We start from the raw sequence: 24,663 nt of genomic DNA, 5'->3' as shown, positions 1-24,663 counted from the left end.
TTGCTCATGTTTCATTCTGCGCTGCAAATACATACACTTTTTCTCCCTCCATCCCCCCTCCCGTCATTTGTTTCCTTGTGCGTGCACTCTGCATCTCTCCTTCTCGTTCTAATATCGATTAAAATGCCCCTGCTTCTTTACTCACATTTGAGTATAAACCTGCGGATCCTAGTTCCAGTCGCGCGTAACGTCGAACGACCCGTCTGAAAATAAATTGGTTCGACACGAGGACTTCCCAGGAGGTCACCCATCCGAGTACTACTCTCGCCCAAGCACACTTAACTGCAGAGTTCTGATGGGATCCGGTGCATTAATGCTGGTATGATCGCACCCGTTTAATTTTGCGCTGCAAATACATATACTCCTTCTCCTTTCTTCCCCCTCCCGTCATTTGTTTCCTTGTGCGTGCGCACTGCACCTCCCGTGCTCGTTCTAATATCAAGTAAAATGCTACGGTGCCGTGACTCACATTTGCGAATAAACCTGAGGACCATAATTCAAGTCGCGCGTATCGTCGAAAGAATCATCTGCAAAAAAATGGGTGCAACACGAGGACTTCCTAAGAAAATGGGTGAAATATAAGGACTTTGCAGGAGGTCACCCATCCTAGTGCTACTCTCGCCCAAGCACCCTTTCTTCCCCCTCCCATCATTTGTTTCCTTGTGCATTCACACTGCACCTCTCCTTCTCGTTCTAATATCGATTAAAATGCCCCTGATTCTTGACTCACATTTGCGTATAAACCAGCGGACCATAGTTCCAGTCGCGCGTAACGTCGAACGACCCGTCTGAAATAAAATTGGTGCGACACGAGGACTTCCCAGGTGATCACCAATCCGAGTACTACTCTCGCCCAAGCACACTTAACTGCAGAGTTCTGATGGGATCCAGTGCATTAGTGCTGGTATGATTGCACCCGTTTAATTCCGCGCTGCAAATACATAAACTCCTTCTCCTTTCTTTCCCCTCCCGTCATTTGTTTCCTTGTGCGTGTGCACTGCACCTCCCGTGCTCGTTCTAATATCAATTAAAATGCTACGGTGCCGTGACTCACATTTGCGAATAAACCTGAGGACCATAATTCAAGTCGCGCGTATCGTCGAAAGAATCATCTACAAAAAAATGGGTGGAACACGAGGACTTCCTAAGAAAATGGGTGAAATATAAGGACTTTGCAAGAGGTCACCCATCCTAGTGCTACTCTCGCCCAAGCACCCTTAACTTGCGGAGTCCTGATAGAATCCATTGCATTGGTGCTGGTATGATTGCTCATGTTTCATTCTGCGCTGCAAATACATACACTCTTTCTCCCTCCATCCCCCCCTCCCGTCATTTGTTTCCTTGTGCGTGCACTCTTCAACTCTCATTTTCGTTCTAAAATCGATTAAAATGCCCCTACTTCTTGACTCACATTTGCGTATAAACATGCGGACCATAGTTCCAGACGCACGTAACGTCGAACGACCCGTCTAAAAAAAAATTGGTGCGACACAAGGACTTCTAAGGAGATCAACCATCCGAGTACTAATCTCGCCCAAGCACACTTAACTGCGAAGTTCGGATGGGATTCGGGGCTTTAGTGCTGGTATGATCGCACCTGTTTAGTTTTGCGCTGCAAATACATAAACTCATTCCCCTTTCTTCCCCCTCCCGTCATTTGTTTCCTTGTGCGTGCGCACTGCACCTCCCGTTCTCGTTCTAATATCAAGTAAAATGCTACAGCGCCGTGACTCACATTTGCGAATAAACCTGAGGACCATAATTCAAGTCGTGCGTAACGTCGAAAGAATCATCTGCAAAAAAATGGGTGCAACACGAGGACTTCACAAGAAAATGGGTGAAATATAAGGACTTCGCAGGAGGTAACCCATGGTAGTACTACTCTCGCCCAAGCACCCTTACCTACGGAGTTCTGATAGAATCTATTGCATTTGTGCTGGTTTGATCGCACCTGTTTCATTTCGTGCTGAAAATACATACACTCCTTCTCCTTCCCTCCCCCTCCCATCAATTGTTTCCTTGTGCGTTCACACTGCACCTCTCATTCTCGTTCTAATATCGATTAAAATGCCCCTGCTTCTAGACTCACATTTGCGTATAAACCAGTAGACACGAGTTCCAGTCGCACGTAATGTCGAACGACCCGTCTGAAAAAAAATTGTTGCGACACGAGGACTTCCCAGGAGGTCACCCATCCGAGTACTACTCTCGCCCAACCTCACTTACCTGCAGGGTTCTGATGGGATCCAGTGCATTAGCGCTTGTATGATCGCACCCGTTTAATTTCGCGCTGCAAATACATAAACTCCTTCTCCTTTCTTCCCCCTCCCGTCATTTGTTTCCTTGTGCGTGCGCACTGCACCTGCCGTGCTCATTCTAATATCAAGTAAAATGCTACGGTGCCGTCCAATCATTTGTTTCCTTGTGCCTTCACACTGCACCTCTCCTTCTCGTTCTAATATCGATTAAAATGCCCCTGATTCTTGACTCACATTTGCGTATAAACCAGCGGACCATAGTTCCAGTCGCGCGTAACATCGAACGACCCGTCTGAAATAAAATTGGTGCGACACGAGGACTTCCCAGGTGATCACCAATCCGAGTACTACTCTCGCCCAAGCACACTTAACTGCAGAGTTCTGATGGGATCCAGTGCATTAGTGCTGGTATGATTGCACCCGTTTAATTCCGCGCTGCAAATACATAAACTCCTTCTCCTTTCTTACCCCTCCCGTCATTTGTTTCCTTGTGCGTGCGCATTGCACCTCCCGTGCTCGTTCTAATATCGATTAAAATGCTACGGTGCCGTGACTCACATTTGCGAATAAACCTGAGGACCATAATTCAAGTCGCGCGTATCGTCGAAAGAATCATCTGCAAAAAAATGGGTGGAACACGAGGACTTCTTAAGAAAATGGGTGAAATATAAGGACTTCGCAAGAGGTCACCCATCCTAGTGCTACTCTCGCTCAAGCACCCTTAACTTGCGGAGTCCTGATAAAATCCATTGCATTGGTGCTGGTATGATTGCTCATGTTTCATTCTGCGCTGCAAATACATACACTCTTTCTCCCTCCATCCCCCCCTCCCGTCATTTGTTTCCTTGTGCGTGCACTCTGCATCTCTCCTTCTCGTTCTAATATCGATTAAAATGCCCCTGCTTCTTGACTCACATTTGCGTATAAACCAGTGGACCCTAGTTCCAGTCGCGCGTAACGTCGAACGACCCGTCTGAAAAAAAAATTAGTGCGACACGAGGACATCCCAAGAGGTCACCCATACGAGTACTACTCTCGCCAAAGCACACTTAACTGCGGAGTTCTGATGGGATCCGGTGCATTAGTGCTGGTATGATCGCACCTGTTTAATTTTGCGCTACAAATACATAAACTCCTTCTCCTTTCTTCCCCCTCCCATCATTTGTTTCCTTGTGCGTGCGCACTGCACCTCTCGTTCTCGTTCAAATAGCAAGTAAAATTCCACGGCGCCGTGACCCACATTTGCGAATAAATCTGCGGACCATAATTCAAGTCGCGCGTAACGTCGAACGGCACCTCTCCGTTATTCGTCTTCTCCGGCAAGGGCTGGCGGCTAGGATTTTTGTGGTCAGGTGGAATCTTACAAATTATGAGCAAAGTTCCAGAAAATGATCCAGTTATGGGATACCCAGATGAGAAAAGGTTGGATTTCACTGGAGTTGATATTCGAGTTCCAATGTTTGCTTACGTTTCCCGTGAGAAACGGCCTGGTTATGACCATAACAAGAAAGCTGGAGCCTTGAACGCTATGGTTAGAGCTTCAGCAATATTATCCAATGGTCCATTCATACTCTTAAGCCCACTACCATACTTCGCCAAAGGTGATCCCTACAATCATATCAAGCACAACTCTCGTCAAAGGATACGCTGTCCACAAGGAGCGGTCCTCTCACTTCTTTTTAGACAAGATGGGGGGAGAAACAGAAACCTCTCAAAGATAAACAAAATTATATGCAAAAAAATCTCTCTCTATGCCCTCTTCACCATCCTAGTGCTACTCCGCAGTTAAGTGTGCTTTGGCGAAAGTAGTACAATGATGGGTTACCTCCTGGGAAGTTCTCGTGTTGCACCCATTTTCTTTTTTTCAGATGTGCCGTTCGACGTTACGCGCGACTTGAATTATGGTCCGCAGATTTATTCGCAAATGTGGGTCACGGCGCCGTGGTATTTTACTTGATATTTGAACGAGAACGAGAGGTGCAGTGCGCACGCACAAGGAAACAAATGATGGGAGGGGGAAGAAATGAGAAGGAGTTTATGTATTTGTAGCGCGAAATTAAACAGGTGCGATCATACCAGCACTAATGCACCGGATCCCATCAGAACTCCGCAGTTAAGTGTGCTTTGGCGAGAGTAGTACTCGTATGGGTGACCTCTTGGGAAGTCCTCGTGTCGCACTAATTTCTTTTTCAGACGGGTCGTTCGACGTTACGCGCGACTGGAACTAGGGTCCACTGGTTTATACGCAAATGTGAGTCAAGAAGCAGGGGCATTTTAATCGATATTAGAACGAGAAGGAGAGATGCAGAGTGCACGCACAAGGAAACAAATGACGGGAGGGGGGGATGGATTTCACTGGAGTTGATATTCGAGTTCCAATGTTTGCTTACGTTTCCCGTGAGAAACGGCCTGGTTATGACCATAACAAGAAAGCTGGAGCCATGAACGCTATGGTTAGAGCTTCAGCAATATTATCCAATGGTCCATTCATACTCTTAAGCCCACTACCATACTTCGCCAAAGGTGATCCCTACAATCATATCAAGCACAACTCTCGTCAAAGGATACGTTGTCCACAAGGAGCGGTCCTCTCACTTCTTTTTAGACAAGATAGGGGGAGAAACAGAAACCTCTCAAAGATAAACAAAATTATTTCGACAGTTTTGTCCTAAAGAGAAGTTTCTTCCAATTTTTTTGCCACCCATAATGTTTGATAGGGTGAGGAATCCTCACTCGGATCAGTGTTTTGAAATGTCGAACTGTCCACTACGCCTCCGAATGAGTCTCGAATTCCTGAATTTTTTCAATGAGAATCCAAAATATTCGTCACGTACCTGAAAACACCTAAAAAATCTAAAATCGATGTTGAAAATCCTTTCCGACCAATTTTAGGATATCGACACAGTAGTGCCACCGTGCTCCGGCGCTAGCTTCGTCGCCAGTATGGCGGTTCGCCTCAATCTAGCTGATTTTGATCAGTTTTATATGTACCCATGTGGAAAAACACGTTAGGGGTCCTTAGTTGGCTGAAAATCACAGAAAAACTGAACCTACTGATGGGGGGTTTCCCAATCCGACGGCTCTGCCAGTTCTCTTTCGCGACTGGGGTTTCTTCTTCAGCCAACTTGCGTAGAAAAGAACGATAAACACAATGGTAGAAAAATCACGTGAAACGAAAAACAGGAATGGGCTCATAGAAAAGAGTTTTAAGTTTCGGTCACGACGGCACCGCCGGGCTTTACCCACGATTTCTAACTCACTTGCCCTTTTTTTTGCTCCGATATGGCCACAGGGAGGCTCAAAATCAAATTCTGAGAGGGCAAGGGAAAATTTTACCTTTTTTGGCGATCGACGGTGACTCTGGTGTAGTGGCGTTTGGCGATCAGCCTTCTTCTCCAACAACTGGTCCTTCTTCTTCAACCAAGGTATGGCGGTTAGGGTTAGGGTTCCCTTACGACGTGATATTTTTATACCCATCCTATGTCTATCTCAGCCGGCCATTCGAGTTGACATGGAGTAAGGAGAGTTGTTCGATCGTTGTCTGTTTAGGCCGATTACATGGGCGAATCTAGACCGTTCATCACAACTGATCTCATCCATCCGATTGCGCCTAAAGAGGGAACAAATTTGAGTCATTCACGAGAGCGAGATTAAACATAGACCATCAAATTACCGGGTATGTGGATCGCCTGTGTGGCACCGGCATCAGTGTGTTTATCTGTACGGTGTGCTCCAGTTCGTCAGAGCTACTAACTGAGCCGTCCCACGTGGTTGAATTTTTTTTTTGCATTTTAACTCCCTATTTCTAATTTTTCTTTCAAAAATACCATTCGAACTCAAATTTTCACCTCTTTTCTCCAAAATTTCTTTTAATTATGTCCATAACCTATTATAGGTCCGGGTATTACAACTCTCCCCTCCTTAAGAAAAACTTTGGTCCCTCAAATTTGTCACTCTCTCACTTAGTCAAGTAGTTGGAGATACTAGGCTCTGAAGTCCGATTTTAGCTCTCATGTGACATTTTTTCTGTGTGTGATTCTACCATAGGACTTTGATGAAGGAAATTTCTTTGTTGCAGAGTACTCTACTTTTTCGGTCTACATTATCCATTAGTACCTCCTTATAAGATAGATCCTCCTAGAGTAAAGGGGGCTCATGGGACTAGAATTAGCAAATATGATCCAATAATACAATAATTTATTAAGAATATACTATTACCAAGAATATAAATTCTTATCTCATAATTGATTTTTTTTTTCATCGAGATAAAATCTTAATCACGATGCATTTTCTTGTTCCTGAATGGGCTTCTTCCATTTTTTATTCAATTTTTTTAGGTTTAGACTCTACTTTGAGTAAAGATCTGCCAGATTTAGATTTGCACATATAGGATAAATCAACCCAATACCGCGTCTTTTTCTACGACTTCCTTTTTTTTTTTCAATTCATTTCTTTCATGTCTTCCATCAAATATTCAACATATTAATCATATCATTCTTATTCGACTGATTAACAGTTGAGATCGCTCTTATTTAGAATTTATTTCTAAATAGAGTCGTTTATGATATAAGTGGTAATCATCGATATATTACCAATTTGGTTTTTGCTAAATGGAGCCTGGATACTTCATTTTATTGGTCCAACCAAGTCAACTATAAATCATTCTAATTGATAATATTAATCTGAATTCCCCCCCCCCCTCCCAAAATGGATCTAATGTATTATTCTAGAATTTTTTGTGCATTTATGGTGTAAATGTGTGTTTAATTGTCACTTAATTTTTTCTTTGTAAAATTATATACATAATATGCCTCTAAATAGTGGTATCTTAATAATAAAATATAATTTTCTATTCCCACAAGATAACATGGTATTGGAGTTGTTAATATATCTAGAAGAATTTAGATAGCTAAGATATGAATAAATTGTGTTTTCCATCCAAAAATAATGAATAGGGGTGAGTTTGATAGAAAATAAATAATGATAGATGGTTGAGAAGAACATTATGGAGCAAGAGGAAATGCGAACATGGTTGGATTGAGTCGTGAAAAGGATGAGGGAGAAGTTTTATCAAAATATGGCTCTGATAGCCATAACTATATTAAAAATATAAATTGCACAATATTTATTGCTTATGTGTATGATTCACACTTTTAACCTAAGTAGACTTAAAGCTTAAAAGATGTATTAGAATATAAATAATTAATTGAGTTATTTCCTATTAGTTTAAACTTTTAAGATAAAGGTTTCATTTATAATTTAATGATTGTACTATTTTTAGTAGTCATTCTAATCCTCCTATGAATAGGGGCTTGTGTCGTCTCAAAATTTCTACTTTGACGAGGCTAATTCATAGGTAGTTTTGAGTTGATGCATGCAACTGATTCTAGCAGCATCTCTGGTGGTTTCTCCATGTTGATATTCTTTCATGCACTTAATTTATTGTTCGGCTTTTCAAGCTTCATGATTAGCTTGACTACCAACTGTATATATGGTGCATATGAGCCTTTTTGCCTCCTCACAGTGGCAAGATAAGGTTGTTATGCAGTTCTTTTATAGTGTCTTTAATTCCGCATGACTTTAATTAATCCTCAGGTGTGACCTTTGCTTCTTTGTAACTATGTTTTCACTATTTTATTAGCCTTGTTTTTCTATCTATATACGTGACTTTTAAGCTATGAATTTTTTTTCAATAAAGTTCTCCTTTTATACACTTTTTTGAAAAAAAAAATATTTGTTCTTCTTGCACAAGATTATTATTTTTTAAATAATAAATTTAATACAAATATAATTTATCTCAGGCTAAAAAAATAAATTTGTCATATACAAAAGAAAATGAAAAAAGTGATATCGGAAGTCCTAGAGGACATATTTTTAAATGTTGGATTACCTGTAGGGTTGCTTTACATGCGAAGCTCCCTCGATTTGGGATGCATCAATTACCCTTAACTTCCTTAACTGGAAGATTCAAGATGTTATATTTAGGAAATATAATTTAAAAGTATCTTCTTATAAATAGTTTGCGTTATAAGTTTTAGCTATTCATTACTATTTTACATAATTAATGAAGTATATATATATATGTTTATTATTATAGCACTTTTTAATTTTCTAATTATCATGAACTTTTTTAAAAAGTAAGATAACCTTTATTTACCAAAGAAAATAACCATTTAACATCAACTTAATCTTTATTCGTCGTATTATATTACTCTGTTAGTTCATTTTATACAGAACACTGTTAATTAATTCCAGACAATTAGTTCTTTGTTGGTGAAGTAACCTAAAATTTTCTTTGGGGGTAAATCTTTTTAAGGGTTTGGTTGTAGGTTAAGTATCACATATTTTTTCTTAATTAAAAGATATTTTATTAATAAAATGGCAGTCTCATGTCCTTTTTCTCTTTGAATAATAAAAAATAATTTTGTCAATAAGGATAGTTCCTTCTTTTTTAAAGAGAGAATTACAAGAAAACACAAAATTGCCATACTTTGGAAAATGAAAAGCACAATTTAAGAATAAAATTATATGATAATATAGGTAATTTAAAATAGAAGCTAAACATGAAAAGAGCATATTCTTAAAACATCTGTTATATGATCCCCCGTCATAGCCTCATATAGATACATCAAAAGGTAAGTTACATTTCAATAAAGAATTCTTTCATGAGTTAGATATAATTGTTTAAGCTTTAGCTATATATATATATATGCATATACGTACTTATACTAAAATTTTTATGTTTTTAACTTTCTTATTTCTAAAATAATTTATTTTTATTTATCATGTAACAATTAACTATTTCGACATTTTAGAAATTGTAAGAAGAAGTGAATGGCAGAATATTGGAGCTTATGTACGTTTGAGATAGTCAATTGATGAAGATTGCCAAAGCTTAAAACACTACCCAATCTTCTAAATATCTAATAAAGCATGTAGTCACTTATCAAAACTGAACTAATCATCCTCTCTATTTCATCATCAACTTGAGTAAAGAGATGTATTTCCTATTTGAACAAATACCAACTCCTATTTCTCATATTTGTTCGATGACAGCCCAAAAAATTAAAATTTTCACGTAATACTATAAAATAAAAAACAAAGTTAGAAGAAAAAAGCATGCCTCCTTACACAACTTTCTCTTCAGCGTGGTGAATTGATAAGCTAAGTAAGAAACAAATTTGAAAAATATCAACAGTCTTGACATTAAAACTACTGAATATTATTTCACTTATAGTTAAACTCAACTTCAAGCTTAGAGACTTCAATAACTTGGTGAATTAATAAGCCTAAGTAGGTATAGAATCTCTAAAGCATCCAGACTTAATTGGATCTAGACCTTTAGAAGACAAGTATTGGTGATTTTAGTCAGTAATATAGCTTTTATGACAGCTTTACCTAGGATTTTGGACTAGTGGTGAATCAGGAGATGATAGTTGCTAAGGAGTGATTTAAGGTGAATTGTATTTATCTTAGAGTATCAAATTGAATAGGAGGATTTTTTATTAGTTTTGACTATTTCTTTAGCCTTCTAGATGGGTTTACAACGCTGTAACATTGGTTCTAACTAGTTAATGAAAGAGGCTATTTAGTGGGTATGTATAGGTACCATTAGAACTCATACAATGCTGGTTTACATTGATTCTTCTATTTGTTTGTTTAACTATTGAATCGCTGTTAAAAGTTACACATGCAGTTCTTACTTTTCTACTTATGTTGTTGTATGATGCTCAATTTGACACTTTTCAAGTTTTTACTTTTTCTTATAGGATATAATTGAAGCTAATATAGAGGGTAAATTAATGAACATGTTGAATATGGTCAATTTCTTTGATTTTTAACTTATACCTAAGAGAATGAGTAGATATTTAGAGTTGTCTATGGTTATAACAGGTTCACTGAGCTGGTGAATTAACGTGGCATCAAGCTTGCATCAAGGATCTAATACATGGAGTTTTTTCTTTGAAGAAAAGAAAATGAAGGGGATTGGTGGTAGTTAAGGCTATAGGAGGACTATGAAAATTATCAGTATATATATTTAACTTTTCTTGTCTACTTGTACAAGATCTTAATATAAATATAGATATAGAGAATGAAAAGTAATATGTTCTTGCATGTATATATGTGTATTGTTAATTTTGATTTGCAGGCCTTGTGAAGATCGAAGAAGATACTAGGCAATTCTTTGGCTACTTTAAAACTTTGTTGTGACTTGGGAACTAATTATTAGTGTGTCCATATTAGAAGAGTATAAAAACAAATAAAAGATTACATATGAAATGTTTGCAAATCATTATAATTAGCTAGAGAGCAAATCGTATATATATATATGCATAAAGTGAGTCAAAAGAAAAGGTGCGCATATATAATTGTGGTACGAGGATGGTAATCCAGGAAGTGCTTATGAATCCGGTTCCTTGCGTGCGGCTAATTTATTGTATATATAAAAATAAATATTTCTGTAACTATTTCGGCACATTGTGGGCTTGAGTTCCAAATCCACATATTTGGAACAAAAATGAATCTCCCTAAAAGTTGAGTTAGGCAGGCGATAAAAAAGGAGAGCAATTATATATGAAGGTATATATATATATATATTACACTTTTTTGAATGTTGAATACTGGATGCAGAATCTTTTATTTAAATCATTAATTGTATATAGAAGAAAATATATACACACACAAAATATTTTAGTGCATCAAACCATATGTATAGTATACAATTTGAAATAATTTATTCCCATATCTATATTGATGGAAACTAGGTTAATATGCCAAAGGATTCATTAAATAATTAGGGAGCTAATTAGTTTAATTATAATAGTTTTTATTTGAATTGATCTATATGTAAATTAATTATATATATGTTGCATAATTCATTAGAATTGCAATATATATGATTATATAATTCATAAACGAAAAATTTAAATATATGACATGATACGACAAGACCATCAAAAGTTGTGTTTTTCTTGTTGATATTTTTCTTTCTATTGATATTTACCTACACATCATAAAAATTTAGATGCTCACCCTTCCAAACACATATACAAACATCTCAATATATATTTACCTACCTCAACATGTATTCCTTCCATCGCTACCTTATATATTACATGTATATATACATATATATGTATATATCAACTGGATTAGACAAAAAATATCTGGCCCGTACTTCGTTTATAGTTAATTTGCTCGACATGCAAACTTTAATTTGTAAGATTTCAAAATTTTCCATGCAGAACATAATTACTAATTACACTCCAACAGTATTCTAATACCATAAAAACTTAGTTATGATATATATACATAGATATATATTGCGATTAATATTTGTTCTTGTGTTGTGAAATATATAAGCCAATTTAGTTGAATAAAAATCATATAAACAATATAATGATCAAACCAGTAAAAATAGAGAAAAGACATGAGAGGGTAAAAACAAATATATATTGTAGAAATTTAGCATTAAAAAAAACTATTATTTTTATTTAGATTTGATAGAGTAATAACAAAGACTCAAAGTACAAAACAAGAGATAATTCTAATTTAATCAAATACATTTCTCATATTTATCATAAATACAAACATTAACAGATTCAAAAAAAACATTTTAATGTCACAAAATCCCCTATTAATTTACAAGGTAATGGTATATTACTGTTGTATTTTTTTGAGTTCAGCTATTAGTTCAACAACTTTCTAACTAATACCATTGACTTTTAAAAGTATAAATTTAAATTATTATTAGTACGTAACGTGAACTCCGATATAAAAAAAAAATATCTATGATTTTTGTATTCTTTTAAAAAAAGAATTAAAAAATAAAATGGCGGTAACTGTAAGACATCAAGACATGCAATTAAGTTGGATTAGAAGGTGATGGCCATATTAATTGATGGTTAAGAGATAATATTTGTGAGTGTGGTTGCCATGTATAATTGACTTCAAGTGTGAATCGATGCTGGGAATAATGCAGAGAGAGTAGGTAGATGCATGCATTACAGTGAAGCAATAGCTTTTAATTAAAAGAGATGGCCACAATTGAATAATTTTATATAAGTACAGGCTTGCAACAATTTACTGATTATATTTTTTTAATTACATTACCTTAAATCAAAAGGTTTTTCCATATCCCCTATTAAAGACATAACATTTTTGGAGATAATTTGGGCATTCCACTTGCAGTTTTAGAATGCACCACATCTTATCTTACGTGGTATATTCTTCTATATTAAAACACTCCACCCCCATTCCTTACTAATGGCTATTCAACCGTTGTGTCGTTTTATATATACCCTCTCCCGCCTCTTGGGCACACATGACAAAATACCATGACTAGAAAAAAGGTTAAGCTTGCTTATATCACTAACAACTCTGCAAGAAAAGCAACATTCAAGAAAAAGTGAGTGTATGTATTTTCAGCACGAAATTAAACAGGTGCGGTCACACCAGCACAAATGCACCGGATCCCATCAGAACTCCGCAGTTAAGTGTGCTTTGACGAAAGTAGTACAATGATGGGTTACCTCCTGGGAAGTTCTCGTGTTGCAACCATTTTCATTTTTTCAGATGTGCCGTTCGACGTTACGCGCCACTTTAATTATGGTCCGCAGATTTATTCGCAAATGTGAGTCACGGCGCCGTGGTATTTTACTTGATTTTTGAACGAGAACGAGAGGTGCAGTGCGCACGCACAAGGAAACAAATGACGGGAGGGGGAAGAAAGGAGAAGGAGTTTATGTATCTGCAGCGCGAAATTAAACGGGTGCGGTCATACCATCACTAATGCACCGGATCCCATCAGAACTCCGCAGTTAAGTGTGCTTGGGCGAGAGTAGTACTCGGATGGGTGACCTCTTGGGAAGTCCTCGTGTCGCACCAATTTTTTTTCAGACGGGTCGTTCAACGTTACGCGCGACTGGAACTATAATCCGCTGGTTTATACGCAAATGTGAGTCAAGAATATGGGGCATTTTAATCGATATTAGAACGAGAACAAGAGGTGCAGTGTGAATGCACAAGGAAACAAATGATGGGAGGGGGGGAGGGAAGAAGGAGTGTATGTATTTTCATCCCGAAATTAAACAGGTGCGCTCACACCAGCACAAATGCACCGGATCCCATCAGAACTCCGCAGTTAAGTGTGCTTTGACGAAAGTAGTACAATGATGGGTTACCTCCTGGGAAGTTCTCGTGTTGCACCCATTTTCTTTTTTTCAGATGTGCCGTTCGACGTTACGCGCGACTTTAATTATGGTCCGCAAATTTATTCGCAAATGTGAGTCACGGCGCTGTGGCATTTTACTTGATATTTGAACGAGAACGAGAGGTGCAGTGCGCACGCACAAGGAAACAAATGACGGGAGGGGGAAGAACAGAGAACTAGTTTATGTATTTGCAGCGCGAACTTAAGCGGGTGCGATCAAACCAGCACTAATGCACCGGATCCCATCAGAACTCCGCAGTTAAGTGTGAATGGGCGAGAGTGGTACTCGGATGGGTGACCTCCTGGGAAGTCCTCGTGTCGCACTAATTTTTTTTTTCAGACGGGTCGTTCGACGTTACGCGCGACTGGAACTAGGGTCCACTGGTTTATACGCAAATGTGAGTCAAGAAGCAGGGGCATTTTAATCGATATTAGAACGAGAAGGAGAGATGCAGAGTGCACGCACAAGGAAACAAATAACGGAATGGGTTTGTATGCTTTGGCGAAATATAGATAAAAAAAATCGGATAGTATCAATTTCTTTCTTTTCTCTTCTTCTCAGGCTTCAGTTATTACTTTCACATGTATAGGAGTTCTTGAAGCAAATTTTATAGAACCAGCACATGACAAGCTGGATTTTGAGAGGTCATCACTCTTTGTCCGATTGGAATCAAGGCTGAAGCAAATGATTATGGAATACTGGTCTGTTGGTGTACATTCCTTTTTCTAAACTTCTCTCTCTCTCTCTTGCTGTGATCATATCCTCTGCTACTTATCTGAATCATAGAAGCTCAAGGACTATGATTTTCATGGAAAGTCTATTTGCATCTAAACAGGCTTCATAATGAATATATATCTAACTAGTACCTGTCAATTTAGACACTTTATTTTTCATTCTTTCACGTCTGACAAATGTTGACTTATTTAGGCATTCAAGGATGGTGCATCTAGGGGATCATCCTTCATTCTTGCACTTTTCTTAATCAGTTACCCTATAACAAGGGACATACAGTTTAGTGCTCGAACTCACCCTCGGATAGAGAGGTTAAAGTACTAACCATCTGGGTACTGCAAATACCATTTTGTCAATCCTTGCCGTTGACTACCCGGTGGAGAAGCTATCAGCTTATATATCCGATGATGGTGGTGCCATTCTCACATTTGAGGCCATGGCGGAGGCTGTTCGCTTTGCTGAGATTTGGGTTCCCTTTTGTCGAAAACATGAAATTGAACCCAGGAACCCGGACAGCTACTTTAACCTAAAAACAGACCCAACCAAAAACAAGAAAAGACCTGATTTTGTCAAAGACCGACGTTGGATTAAAAGAGAATATGATGAGTTCAAGGTTAGAATAAATGGTTTACCTGATGCAATACGTAAGAGGAGTGAACAGTACAACTCCAAGGAGGAAGCGAAGGAAAAAAAGATAGCAAGAGAGAAAAATGGCGGCCAACTACCGCCCGAGGGAGTGCAAGTTCCCAAAGCGACATGGATGGCTGATGGGACTCATTGGCCAGGTACATGGCTTAACCCAACAGCAGATCACACTAAAGGAGATCATAGTTATTAGATGGTATCCCATAACCATAAGCAAGCTTCGAGTAGAGCCCCTACAAGATGTATATGAATAAATGAGTCGACATGATTGATGTTTTAGTTGATAAGAAAAAAAGAATCCCTAAATGACGTGGTTAGCATATAATTAATATTAGGTTTATACACATTCTTGAATATGAGATTCTGAAAAAAGAATAGCATCAAGGAAAGTCACCTTTCTGAACCAATATCCCAAAATACTGAGCCAATTATCAATGCGCTAACAGTAGTAAAACATATTCTCATGACATTGTATTGTGGACTTCTCCAATAAACAAGATTTTGTTTCCAAAGGCAAATCAAAAATTGAGATATCTGATCTTGTGAAAATGTTGTATCGAAATGTAAAGGCTCTGAGCCGTCAGATGGAATACTAAGACGCTGAATGGAAGCTTCTACCTCCCTGTAGAAGAGATAAACAAACATTGTTTTATGGGTATTTTGAAAAAATGCAATGAACCATTTGTTGGTGCGAGAATGTCTATGTGAGAGTAACAGAATAATTAAAAAAAGAAAAGCAAGTATTGGCCAGAGATTGTGCAAGTGAAAATAAGAAGGAAACAGATATATTCAGGCATCCATTAAATTTACCTGTATTGCTCTGATTGCTGGTATATCTCTGTAAAGTCTACCCCAAGTTTTTCTTCAACAGCTGGTGTAGTTACTTCAAGCATCCATGTCGCTGGATTGTAACCATCAGGAATGGGCGAAACTCCATTGATCCCCTGCAGAAGGAAAAGAAACATGAAAAGAACAGGAGATTTAGGTAAGCTCATCAGCATGATGATTTAGATGCTAAAGATAGAACAATCTTTGAAATCCTATCAGCTCTCAAGATTAAAATCCAATTGAATTAGACAAAGAGCTTTTTCTGTAGGATATATTGGATTTTTTCAAAAAAAGAATATCTAATTAGGAAATCTAAGCTTAACGAAGCTTATTTTAGCCACACAGTTCAAACATTACATGTTCGGAAAGAGATTTATAATCAAACCTCAATAAACTAACAAGGAAATCCTAAACTTAGCTCTACGCCTTACCGAACTTTGACAAGAGGAAAAAGAAACACTTGGTTGGTTATCTTACAATTGAATCCAACCACGTTGACAATAATTTGAAGGAATGTAAGGTGAATTCAGGCCAGTTATTAAGGCAAAAAACTCCTGTTAGCAACTATTGCCAAGGAGCATGATTCCAGTTTCCACCTAAGTACAACTCAAATGATAGAATAGGTAAAAAGAAGTCACCTGGAAATAATTTATCATAATCTGTGAATTCACACCAAGCTTCCCTCCATATATTACTCGTCCTCCTCGCTTCATAAGAAGTAGCTGTGCATATCAACATCATATCAGCAGATTACTCACTTGTAAAATAGTCTATGCATGTTGAATAGACTATTAAAAACAATTTCCAATAAAACTCAAAGCTATATTTGAGTAACCTCATCAAACGCTTCAAATATGTCAATACTCGGTTGATGAATAGTGCAAACCACGGTTCTCCCAGTATCAACAGTGTTACGAACAGTCCGCATCACAATGGCTGCTGCTCTTGCATCAAGTCCAGATGTAGGCTCATCCATAAAAATAATAGCAGGATTTGCAACAAGCTCCACAGCAATCGTTAAACGTTTTCTCTGCTCTGTTGACAAGCCACTGCTGCCTGGCAAACCAACCAGAGCATGTCTTAGAGTGTCAAGCTCTACCAGTTTCATCACTTCTTCAACAAAGTCTTGTAGAACATTAAACAATTTAGTGTTTCGAAAACAAATAAGAAAGACATATGAGCACCCAAAGTGTGTGATAGCTTACTCGTTTTTGCTCTTTGCTAATTTCTTTTGGAAGGCAGAGAGAGGAAGAAAACCAAAGAGACTCCTCAACGGTCACCTGCAGAGAGTGTATATCATTTTGTTCTACATATCCTGAAATTCTGGCAAACGTGCGTTGTTCTTTCGGATAACCTGATATTGAAATATCCCCCTCTATGTATCCACCTGTTTTGCGGCCGGCAAGCACATCCATTAATGTTGTCTTCCCTGCTCCACTTGATCCCACTAATGCAGTCAGAACACCTGGTGAGAATACCCCACTGACATTCGAGAGAAGTTGCAACTTCGTCTCCGTTATACCTTGTGAACGCATGTGCTGAGAATTTCACGAAGCATGCATGTTTCACATTAGCTGATATTTTTTAAAAGAAAATGTCAAATAGAAGTAAAATCACCAGGCAGACAAACCTTTGGCATATCGACAAAGTAATTAACATTATGGAAAGTCATTGCCAATGGTTGAAATGGAAGGATCATTCCCTTTTTCCTAACACCTTTCTGAGCACAGGTCTGACATAATTCCTGTGTGCCCACTGCATAAATTTGTGATAGCACACAATAGTAATCAGAAACCATTTTGAGGAGAATGGAAGCTCCAAATATATATTATTGAAATAAAAAGTGTATAATCAAATATAATAGTTTGACTGACCAGTCTCCCCATTTTCTTCCACGGTATCAACTGGAACAACTGATTTTGCTTTCCTAAGGGCTACATAAGCATATATAAGAGGCATATCACGTTATAAACTGACGTGTAGTGCAAAAAAAAATATTAGAGAGAGTTTGCTAGATGCTCCATTCAGTAAAAGGAATTTGCAATAACAAATATAATTTAGTAAACTCACGGTTAAGGTAAGCCAGGGCCAAGGTCACAATGTTGTTAAAAAGTATTGCATAAACAAACATTACACCAACGCCAATCCAATACCAATTGTCACTGGTGGGCAAGCTAAATAAATGGAGAACATTGTTACCAACTGTGTCATTCCCGATCGCAGATCTCTGCCAGAAGATTTGATCATTTGTTGCTACTATAAAAAAGTACAAGAAGCAACAACTTTAAAAAATGGCATATACAACTATGAGCATACCTCCATCCATCTTGTAGCGGTAAATTCATTGACGGAAATTGCACGTTGCGCATAGGATAGTGGAGAGATCAAAAATGCCCAAACCCACCATGGTTTGATACTCGCTGAAGGAAGAACAACACAATTGTCAAGAACATGTAGTAACTCAATTTTGAGAAATTAAATAAATATGAAACCAAAAGTACCTTTTAGAATGATAAATCCACCCAGTAAGAATATGGCTAATAGGGCAGCTGACCCAAATGTATTAGCAACGACCATGTCTCTTGCAACTGCAGCCATCATACGGAAGAGACCCAACGCCATTTAGTGCATTGAAAAAAGTAAGAACATGTAACGAAAAAACCTGAACCGTAAAATCAAGAAATATGAGTACAACCAACTAATAATAAACGAAGGAATTATCCAGAAGAGTAATTGCAGAGGAGATACCTGCCAGCAGCAGGAGCGAAACCAACGGTATAGTACACAACACAAGACCATACAACCGCTTCTATAATGGAGTATGGCACACGCAGAATCCAACTGGCAAGGGACCATGACCAGGCAGGATGAAATAAATTATCTCTTTGCTTGTAGAAAACTGGGAGTCGAGATATCGTAATTGGAAGCTCAGAAAAACCATTGAACATCATATGCACAAGCCCAAAAAACAGGCAAGAGAGATAGCGGCTGCCATTTGCCTCATCTGTGGGGTGAAGTCTTGTTCGTACGAAGGTTGTACATGTTACGAATCCAACAAATGCAACCTTAAACACGTGCAAGAGAATAAGAGAAATGCAAATCGTGAGAAAAACTTCAGATAAACATCTGCATGTACAGAACATTGAAAATTTTAATCATATGAAGTCTGTCAACATTATATGAGCATATTCACATTTTGACTCAGGACAGGTGCTGGCACATCACAGATCAGCAGTTTAAAAACTGCCATTGGAAACATATCGGACGTATATTGATTCGTTGGACTTTAGACTCAGAAGAGAAGAGAAAAATGGTGCGGAGAAAACTGCTCTGTTAGTCCACTTGCCATGGTAATTATCTGTGAGAGGAAATAAGGACGACTATGCAAAGAGTAGTTAAGGTCAAAATGAATCTTCTTGTTGGTAAGTACAATCGAACTTCTCTTTTCACAAGAGATATTCCTTAACATTTTGTCCCTATCATCAGGACAGTTTCTTGTATTCTCTCTTTGTTTTTCTCATAATGGACCATCTTTAGTTTTCTGCTAGATAGTCTTTATTCTCAATGGGCCACTAACTTTCTCTTTTCTACCATTCTTGAGTATTCATTAAAAGACCGTTTAATTTTGACCAGATCTTCATGTACCTCTTTTAGTGATAAAGGTATAAAAACATGATTCAAACCGTTCTCTCACAATGAATATTGATTGGTGCGGCCGTAATATTATACCTGTCTATCAAATTGCGAAGGTCTCTCAAGTATCATATGACTGGCATTCATAGGTACGATATCACAACATACCTTGTCGTGATATTTTTCGATGAAGAATGGTACTATGACTTACTCGGTCACTTGGGTTTCAGCACAGTCATTCAACCACCATAGCCAGTAGGGAGCGCAATGTTTGATGCATGTTAACCCCACTCTTTTCGTGAATAGAGTGTTTGCCACATTAGAACAACTACCACTGTCAATGGTCATTCCATATACCTTATCATTGACACAACATCGTGGGTGGAAAATGTTCTTCCTCAACTCATTGTCTTTACTCCTAACTTACAAATTGAGAGCTTTTCGATCAACAAGGACATTACTCCTACGTGGAGCATCTTCGATGGATTGAGACATAATATAGTACCTATAAGAAAGATTAGTGAAAATAATACATTCTCTCCCTCACTTTCCCTCGTGTTTACCTTGCAATCCCTCAATTGACAACTTCATCTGTCGAACTAAACATTTGGAATCAAAATCACTTGAATTGGGTTGGTGCATTAGTCCTTACGACACAACAAGGAAACCTAAAGGATTCTGATTTCTACTGAAGCTTAGAAACAAGCACCCAGAAAAAGGAACAGTGTGCCTCTTGTGCATTAAGCAACTAGTAACAATTAGTCGCTTTATTATGTAACAGAATAAATGTAAAATAAAGAAAACAAAAAGGTAGATCACAAAGAATGACAATTTGGACTGATGCATAGCGATCCGATCAATCCCGATGGATATAACCAAAAAGTTTGTTTACTTATACTACCCCCAATTTATCGGCTATGCTCTACAACCAATCAAATTTCTTCATGCAACGTTGAAGCAGATTATAAAAATACAATTTAAAAATTAAATGTAGATAGTGAGTACGATGAAAACAAAAGTTTTTGCTCACACCAGTTAGGCAAAGTACTTTGCCTTCAATTTCTCAAAGGATTTTCACACACACAATAGAGTCTTCTCCATTTGTGATAGGGTGACCTTCAGAAAATATTTAGGGTCCGAAACCAGAAATTTGTAAACCAACGAAAAGGAGAGATGGAACAAAACCGTCGAACGGCACCTCTCTTTATGTTTGATAGATAACACCACTTAGTAACTCTACATCTCTCTTTCTCGTTTTAATATCAAGTAATATTCCCCGGGACCATGACTCACCTTTGCAAATGAACCAGCGGTATATAATTCCATTCGCACGTAACGTCGAACAACCCATCCGAAAAAAAATAGGTGCAACACGAGGGCTTCCCAAGTGGTCACCCATCCGAGTACTACCCTCGCCCACGCACACTTAACTGCGGAGTTCTGATGGGATCCGGAGCTTTAGTGCTGGTATGATTGCACCTATTTAATTTCGCGCTGCAAATACATACACTCCTTCTCCTTTCTTCCCCCTCCCGTCATTTGTTTCCTGGTGCGTTCACACTTCACCTCTCATTCTCGTTCTAATATCGATTAAAATGCCCCTGCTTCTTGACTCACATTTGCGTATAAACCAGCGGACCCTAGTTCCAGACGCGCGTAACGTCGAACGACCCGTCTGAAAAAAAATTGGTGCGACACGAGGACTTCACAAGAAAATGGGTGAAATATAAGGACTTCGCAGGAGGTAACCCATGCTAGTACTACTCTCGCCCAAGCACCCTTACCTACGGAGTTCTGATAGAATCCGTTGCATTAGTGCTGGTATGATCGCACCTGTTTCATTTCGTGCTGAAAATACATACACTCCTTCTCCTTCGCTCCCCCTCCCATCAATTGTTTCCTTGTGCGTTCAGACTGCACCTCTCCTTCTCGTTCTAATATCGATTAAAATGCCCCTGCTTCTTGACTCATATTTGCGTATAAACCAGCGGACCCTAGTTCCAGTCACGGGTAACGTCGAACGACCCGACTGAAAAAAAATTGGTGCGACACGAGGACGTCCTAGGAGGTCACCCATCCGAGTACTATTCTCGCCCAAGCGCACTTAACTGCGGAGTTCTTATGGGATCCGGTGCATTAGTGCTGGTATGATCGCACCCGTTTAATTCCGCGCTGCAAATACATAAATTCCTTCTCCTTTCTTCCCCCTCCCGTCATTTGTTTCCTTGTGCGTGCGCACTGCACCTCCCGTGCTCGTTCTAATATCAAGTAAAATGGTACGGTGCCATGACTCACATTTGCGAATAAACCTGAGGACAATAATTCAAGTCGCGCGTATCGTCGAAAGAATCATCTGCAAAAAAATGGGTGCAACACGAGGACTTCCTAAGAAAATGGGTGAAATATAAGGACTTCACAGGAGGTCACCCATCCTAGAGCTACTCTCGCCCAAGCACCCTTAACTTGCGGAGTTCTGATAGAATCCGTTGCATTGGTGCTGGTATGATTGCTCATGTTTCATTCTGCGCTGCAAATACATACACTTTTTCTCCCTCCATCCCCCCTCCCGTCATTTGTTTCCTTGTGCGTGCACTCTGCATCTCTCATTCTCGTTCTAATATCGATTAAAATGCCCCTGCTTCTTGACTCACATTTGCGTATAAACCAGTGGACCCTAGTTACAGTTGCTCGTAACGTCGAACGACCCGTCTGAAAAAAAAATTAGTTCAACACGAGAACTTCCAAAGAGGTCATCCATCCGAGTACTACTCTCGCCCAAGCACACTTAACTGCGGAGTTCTGATGAGATCCGGTGCAATAGTGCTGGTATGATCGCACCCGTTTAATTTCGCGCTGCAAATACATAAACTCTTTCTCCTTCCATCCCCCCTCCCGTCATTTGTTTCCTTGTGCGTGCACTCTGCATCTCTCTTTCTCGTTCTAATATCAAGGAATATGCCCCGGCACCGTGACTCACATTTGCGAATAAATCTGCGGACCATAATTAAAGTCGCGCGTAACGTCGAACGGCACATCTGAAGAAAAGAAAATGGGTGCAACACGAGAACATCCTAGGAGGTAACCCATCATTGTACTACTTTCGCCAAAGCACACTTCACTGCGGAGTTCTGATGGGATCCGGGGCATTTGTGCTGGTGTGACCGCACCTGTTTAATTTCGTGCTGAAAATACATACACTCCTTCTTCCCTCCCCCCCTCCCATCATTTGTTTCCTTGTGCGTTCACACTGCACCTCTCTTTCTCGTTCTAATATCAATTAAAATGCCCCTGATTCTTGACTCACATTTGCGTATAAACTAGCAGACCATAGTTCCAGTCGCGCGTAACGTCGAATGACCCATCTGAAAAAAAATTGTTGCGATACGAGGACTTCCCAATAGGTCACCCATCCGAGTACTACTCTCGCCTAAGCACACTTAACTGCAGAGTTCTGATGGGATCCAGTGCATTAGTGCTTGTATGATGCCACTTGTTTAATTTTGCGCTTCAAATACATACACTCCTTCTCTTTTCTTCCTCTTCCCGTCATTTGTTTCCTTGTGCGTGCGCACTGCACCTCCCGTACTCGATCAAATATCAAGTAAAATGCCACGGCGCCGTGACTCACATTTGCGAATAAAGTTGCGGACCATAAATCAAGTCGCGCGTAACGTCGAAAGAATCATCTACACAAAGATGGGTGCAAAACGAGGACCTCCCAAGAAAATGGGTGAAATATAAGGACTTCACAGGAGGTCACCCATCCGAGTACTTTTCTCACCCAAACACCCTTAACTGCGGAGTTCTGATAGAATCCGTTGCATTAGTGCTGGTATGATCCTTCATGTTTCATTCTGCACTGCAAATACATACACTCTTTCTCCTCCCATCCCCCCTCCCGTCATTTGTTTCCTTGTGCGTGCACTCTGCATCTCTCTTTCTCGTTCTAATATCAAGGAATATGCCCCGGCACCGTGACTCACCTTTGAAAATGAACCAGCGATTTATAATTCCATTCGCGCGTAACGTCGAACAACCCATCCGAGAAAAAAAAGGTGCAACACGAGGGCTTCCCAAGTGGTCACCCATCCGAGTACTACTCTCGCCCAAGCACACCTAACTGCGGAGTTCTGATGGGACCGGGGCTTTAGTGCTGGTATGATCGCACCTCTTTAATTTTGCGCTGCAAATACATATACTCCTCCTTTCTTCCCCCTCCCGTCATTTGTTTCCTTGTGCGTTCACACTTCACCTCTCATTCTCGTTCTAATATCGATTAAAATGCCCCTGGTTCTTGACTCACATTTGCGTATAAACCAGCGGACCCTAGTTTCAGACGCGCGTAACGTCGAATGACCAGCTGAAAAAAAATTGGTGCGACACGAGGACTTCCCAGGAGGTCAACCATCCGAGTACTAATCTCGCCCAAGCACACTTAACTGCGGAGTTCTGATGGGATCCGGAGCTTTAGTGCTGGTATGATCGCACCTGTTTAGTTTCGCGTTGAAAATACATACACTCCTTCTCTTTTCTTCCCCCTCCCGTCATTTGTTTCCTTGTTCGTGCGCGCTAAACCTCCCGTTCTCGTTCTAATATCAAGTAAAATGCTACAGCGCCGTGACTCACATTTGCGAATAAACCTGATGACCATAATTCAAGTCGCGCGTAACGTCGAAAAAATCATCTGCAAAAAAATGGGTGCAACACGAGGACTTCACAAGAAAATGGGTGAAATATAAGGACTTCGCAGGAGGTAACCCATGCTAGTACTACTCTCGCCCAAGCACCCTTACCTACGGAGTTCTGATAGAATCCGTTGCATTAGTGCTGGTATGATCGCACCTGTTTTATTTCATGCTGAAAATACATACACTCCTTCTCCTTCCCTCCCCCTCCCATCAATTGTTTCCTTGTGCGTTCACACTGCACCTCTCCTTATCGTTCTAATATCGATTAAAATGCCCCTGCTTCTTGACTCACATTTGCGTATAAACCAGCGAACCCTAGTTCCAGTCGCGCGTAACGTCGAACGTCCCGTCTGAAAAAAAATTGGTGCGACACGAGGACTACCCAGGAGGTCACCCATCCGAGTACTACTCTCGCCCAAGCACACTTAACTGCGAAGTTCTGAAGGGATCCGGCGCATTAGTGCTGGTATAATCATACCCCTTTAATTCCGCGCTGCAAATATATAAACTCCTTTTCCTTTCTTCCCCCTTCAGTCATTAATTTCCTTGTGTGTGCGCACTGCACCTCCCGTGCTCGTTCTAATATCAAGTAAAATGCTACGGAGCCGTGACTCACATTTGCGAATAAACCTGAGGACCATAATTGAAGTCGTGCGTATCGTCGAA

At 39.4% G+C, this 24,663-nt stretch overlaps 1 protein-coding gene, 3 non-coding genes and 16 pseudogenes across 4 annotated transcripts; 5 read left to right on the top strand and 15 right to left on the bottom strand.

Moving 5' to 3' along the window:
* Positions 1-214: 214 nt before the first annotated feature.
* Positions 215-333, bottom strand: LOC148250899 (5S ribosomal RNA; annotated as a pseudogene).
* A 466-nt stretch (positions 334-799) lies between these two features.
* LOC148250898 (5S ribosomal RNA) lies at positions 800-918 on the bottom strand (annotated as a pseudogene).
* Positions 919-1,480: 562 nt separating this feature from the next.
* Positions 1,481-1,599, bottom strand: LOC148250897 (5S ribosomal RNA; annotated as a pseudogene).
* Positions 1,600-2,561: 962 nt separating this feature from the next.
* On the bottom strand, positions 2,562-2,680 carry LOC148250896 (5S ribosomal RNA; annotated as a pseudogene).
* A 563-nt stretch (positions 2,681-3,243) lies between these two features.
* Positions 3,244-3,362, bottom strand: LOC148250895 (5S ribosomal RNA; annotated as a pseudogene).
* Positions 3,363-4,320: 958 nt separating this feature from the next.
* LOC148250894 (5S ribosomal RNA) lies at positions 4,321-4,439 on the top strand (annotated as a pseudogene).
* An 8,260-nt stretch (positions 4,440-12,699) lies between these two features.
* Positions 12,700-12,818, top strand: LOC148250893 (5S ribosomal RNA; annotated as a pseudogene).
* Positions 12,819-13,027: 209 nt separating this feature from the next.
* LOC148250892 (5S ribosomal RNA) lies at positions 13,028-13,146 on the top strand. The gene has a single exon (XR_015815154.1). It is a non-coding gene; the product is annotated as a 5S ribosomal RNA (ribosomal RNA).
* A 204-nt stretch (positions 13,147-13,350) lies between these two features.
* Positions 13,351-13,469, top strand: LOC148250891 (5S ribosomal RNA; annotated as a pseudogene).
* A 209-nt stretch (positions 13,470-13,678) lies between these two features.
* Positions 13,679-13,797, top strand: LOC148250890 (5S ribosomal RNA; annotated as a pseudogene).
* Positions 13,798-15,597: 1,800 nt separating this feature from the next.
* Positions 15,598-17,903, bottom strand: LOC148250889 (ABC transporter G family member 31-like). The gene is made up of 7 exons (XM_088209949.1): positions 17,747-17,903; positions 17,551-17,610; positions 17,307-17,431; positions 16,878-17,214; positions 16,512-16,801; positions 16,315-16,398; positions 15,598-15,792 (listed from the first exon to the last, which is right to left on the bottom strand). The coding sequence occupies exons 1-7, from the start codon at positions 17,805-17,807 to the stop codon at positions 15,655-15,657; spliced, it is 1,095 nt and encodes a 364-aa protein (XP_088066075.1). The 5' UTR covers positions 17,808-17,903; the 3' UTR covers positions 15,598-15,654.
* Positions 17,904-18,090: 187 nt separating this feature from the next.
* Positions 18,091-19,285, bottom strand: LOC148250888 (ABC transporter G family member 31 pseudogene; annotated as a pseudogene).
* Positions 19,286-20,671: 1,386 nt separating this feature from the next.
* LOC148250887 (5S ribosomal RNA) lies at positions 20,672-20,790 on the bottom strand. Its single transcript, XR_015815703.1, has one exon. It is a non-coding gene; the product is annotated as a 5S ribosomal RNA (ribosomal RNA).
* Positions 20,791-21,349: 559 nt separating this feature from the next.
* LOC148250886 (5S ribosomal RNA) lies at positions 21,350-21,468 on the bottom strand (annotated as a pseudogene).
* A 562-nt stretch (positions 21,469-22,030) lies between these two features.
* On the bottom strand, positions 22,031-22,149 carry LOC148250885 (5S ribosomal RNA; annotated as a pseudogene).
* A 210-nt stretch (positions 22,150-22,359) lies between these two features.
* Positions 22,360-22,478, bottom strand: LOC148250884 (5S ribosomal RNA; annotated as a pseudogene).
* A 204-nt stretch (positions 22,479-22,682) lies between these two features.
* LOC148250883 (5S ribosomal RNA) lies at positions 22,683-22,800 on the bottom strand (annotated as a pseudogene).
* A 561-nt stretch (positions 22,801-23,361) lies between these two features.
* On the bottom strand, positions 23,362-23,479 carry LOC148250882 (5S ribosomal RNA; annotated as a pseudogene).
* A 201-nt stretch (positions 23,480-23,680) lies between these two features.
* On the bottom strand, positions 23,681-23,799 carry LOC148250881 (5S ribosomal RNA). Its single transcript, XR_015814714.1, has one exon. It is a non-coding gene; the product is annotated as a 5S ribosomal RNA (ribosomal RNA).
* Positions 23,800-24,358: 559 nt separating this feature from the next.
* LOC148250880 (5S ribosomal RNA) lies at positions 24,359-24,477 on the bottom strand (annotated as a pseudogene).
* Between the last annotated feature and the right edge of the window lie 186 nt (positions 24,478-24,663).

Source organism: Carica papaya, chromosome 8, assembly GCF_054855325.1.
Source record: "Carica papaya isolate Zhongbai chromosome 8, ASM5485532v1, whole genome shotgun sequence".
NCBI lineage: Eukaryota > Viridiplantae > Streptophyta > Magnoliopsida > Brassicales > Caricaceae > Carica > Carica papaya.
The sequence above is the reverse complement of the archived record's forward strand: the minus strand, read 5'-3'. Positions and strand labels throughout refer to the sequence as shown.

Bases quoted from the DNA above. Each gene is read 5' to 3' on its own strand.
- LOC148250889 (XM_088209949.1), bottom strand. From the start codon at position 17,807: ATGTTTGTTTATGCAATACTTTTTAACAACATTGTGACCTTGGCCCTG. The intron at 16,399-16,511 runs GTTACTCAAATA...TGATATGCACAG, and splicing joins TATTTGAAGCGTTTGATGAG to CTACTTCTTATGAAGCGAGG. The intron at 15,793-16,314 runs GTGACTTCTTTT...TTCCTTCTGCAG, and splicing joins TTATGATAAATTATTTCCAG to GGGATCAATGGAGTTTCGCC.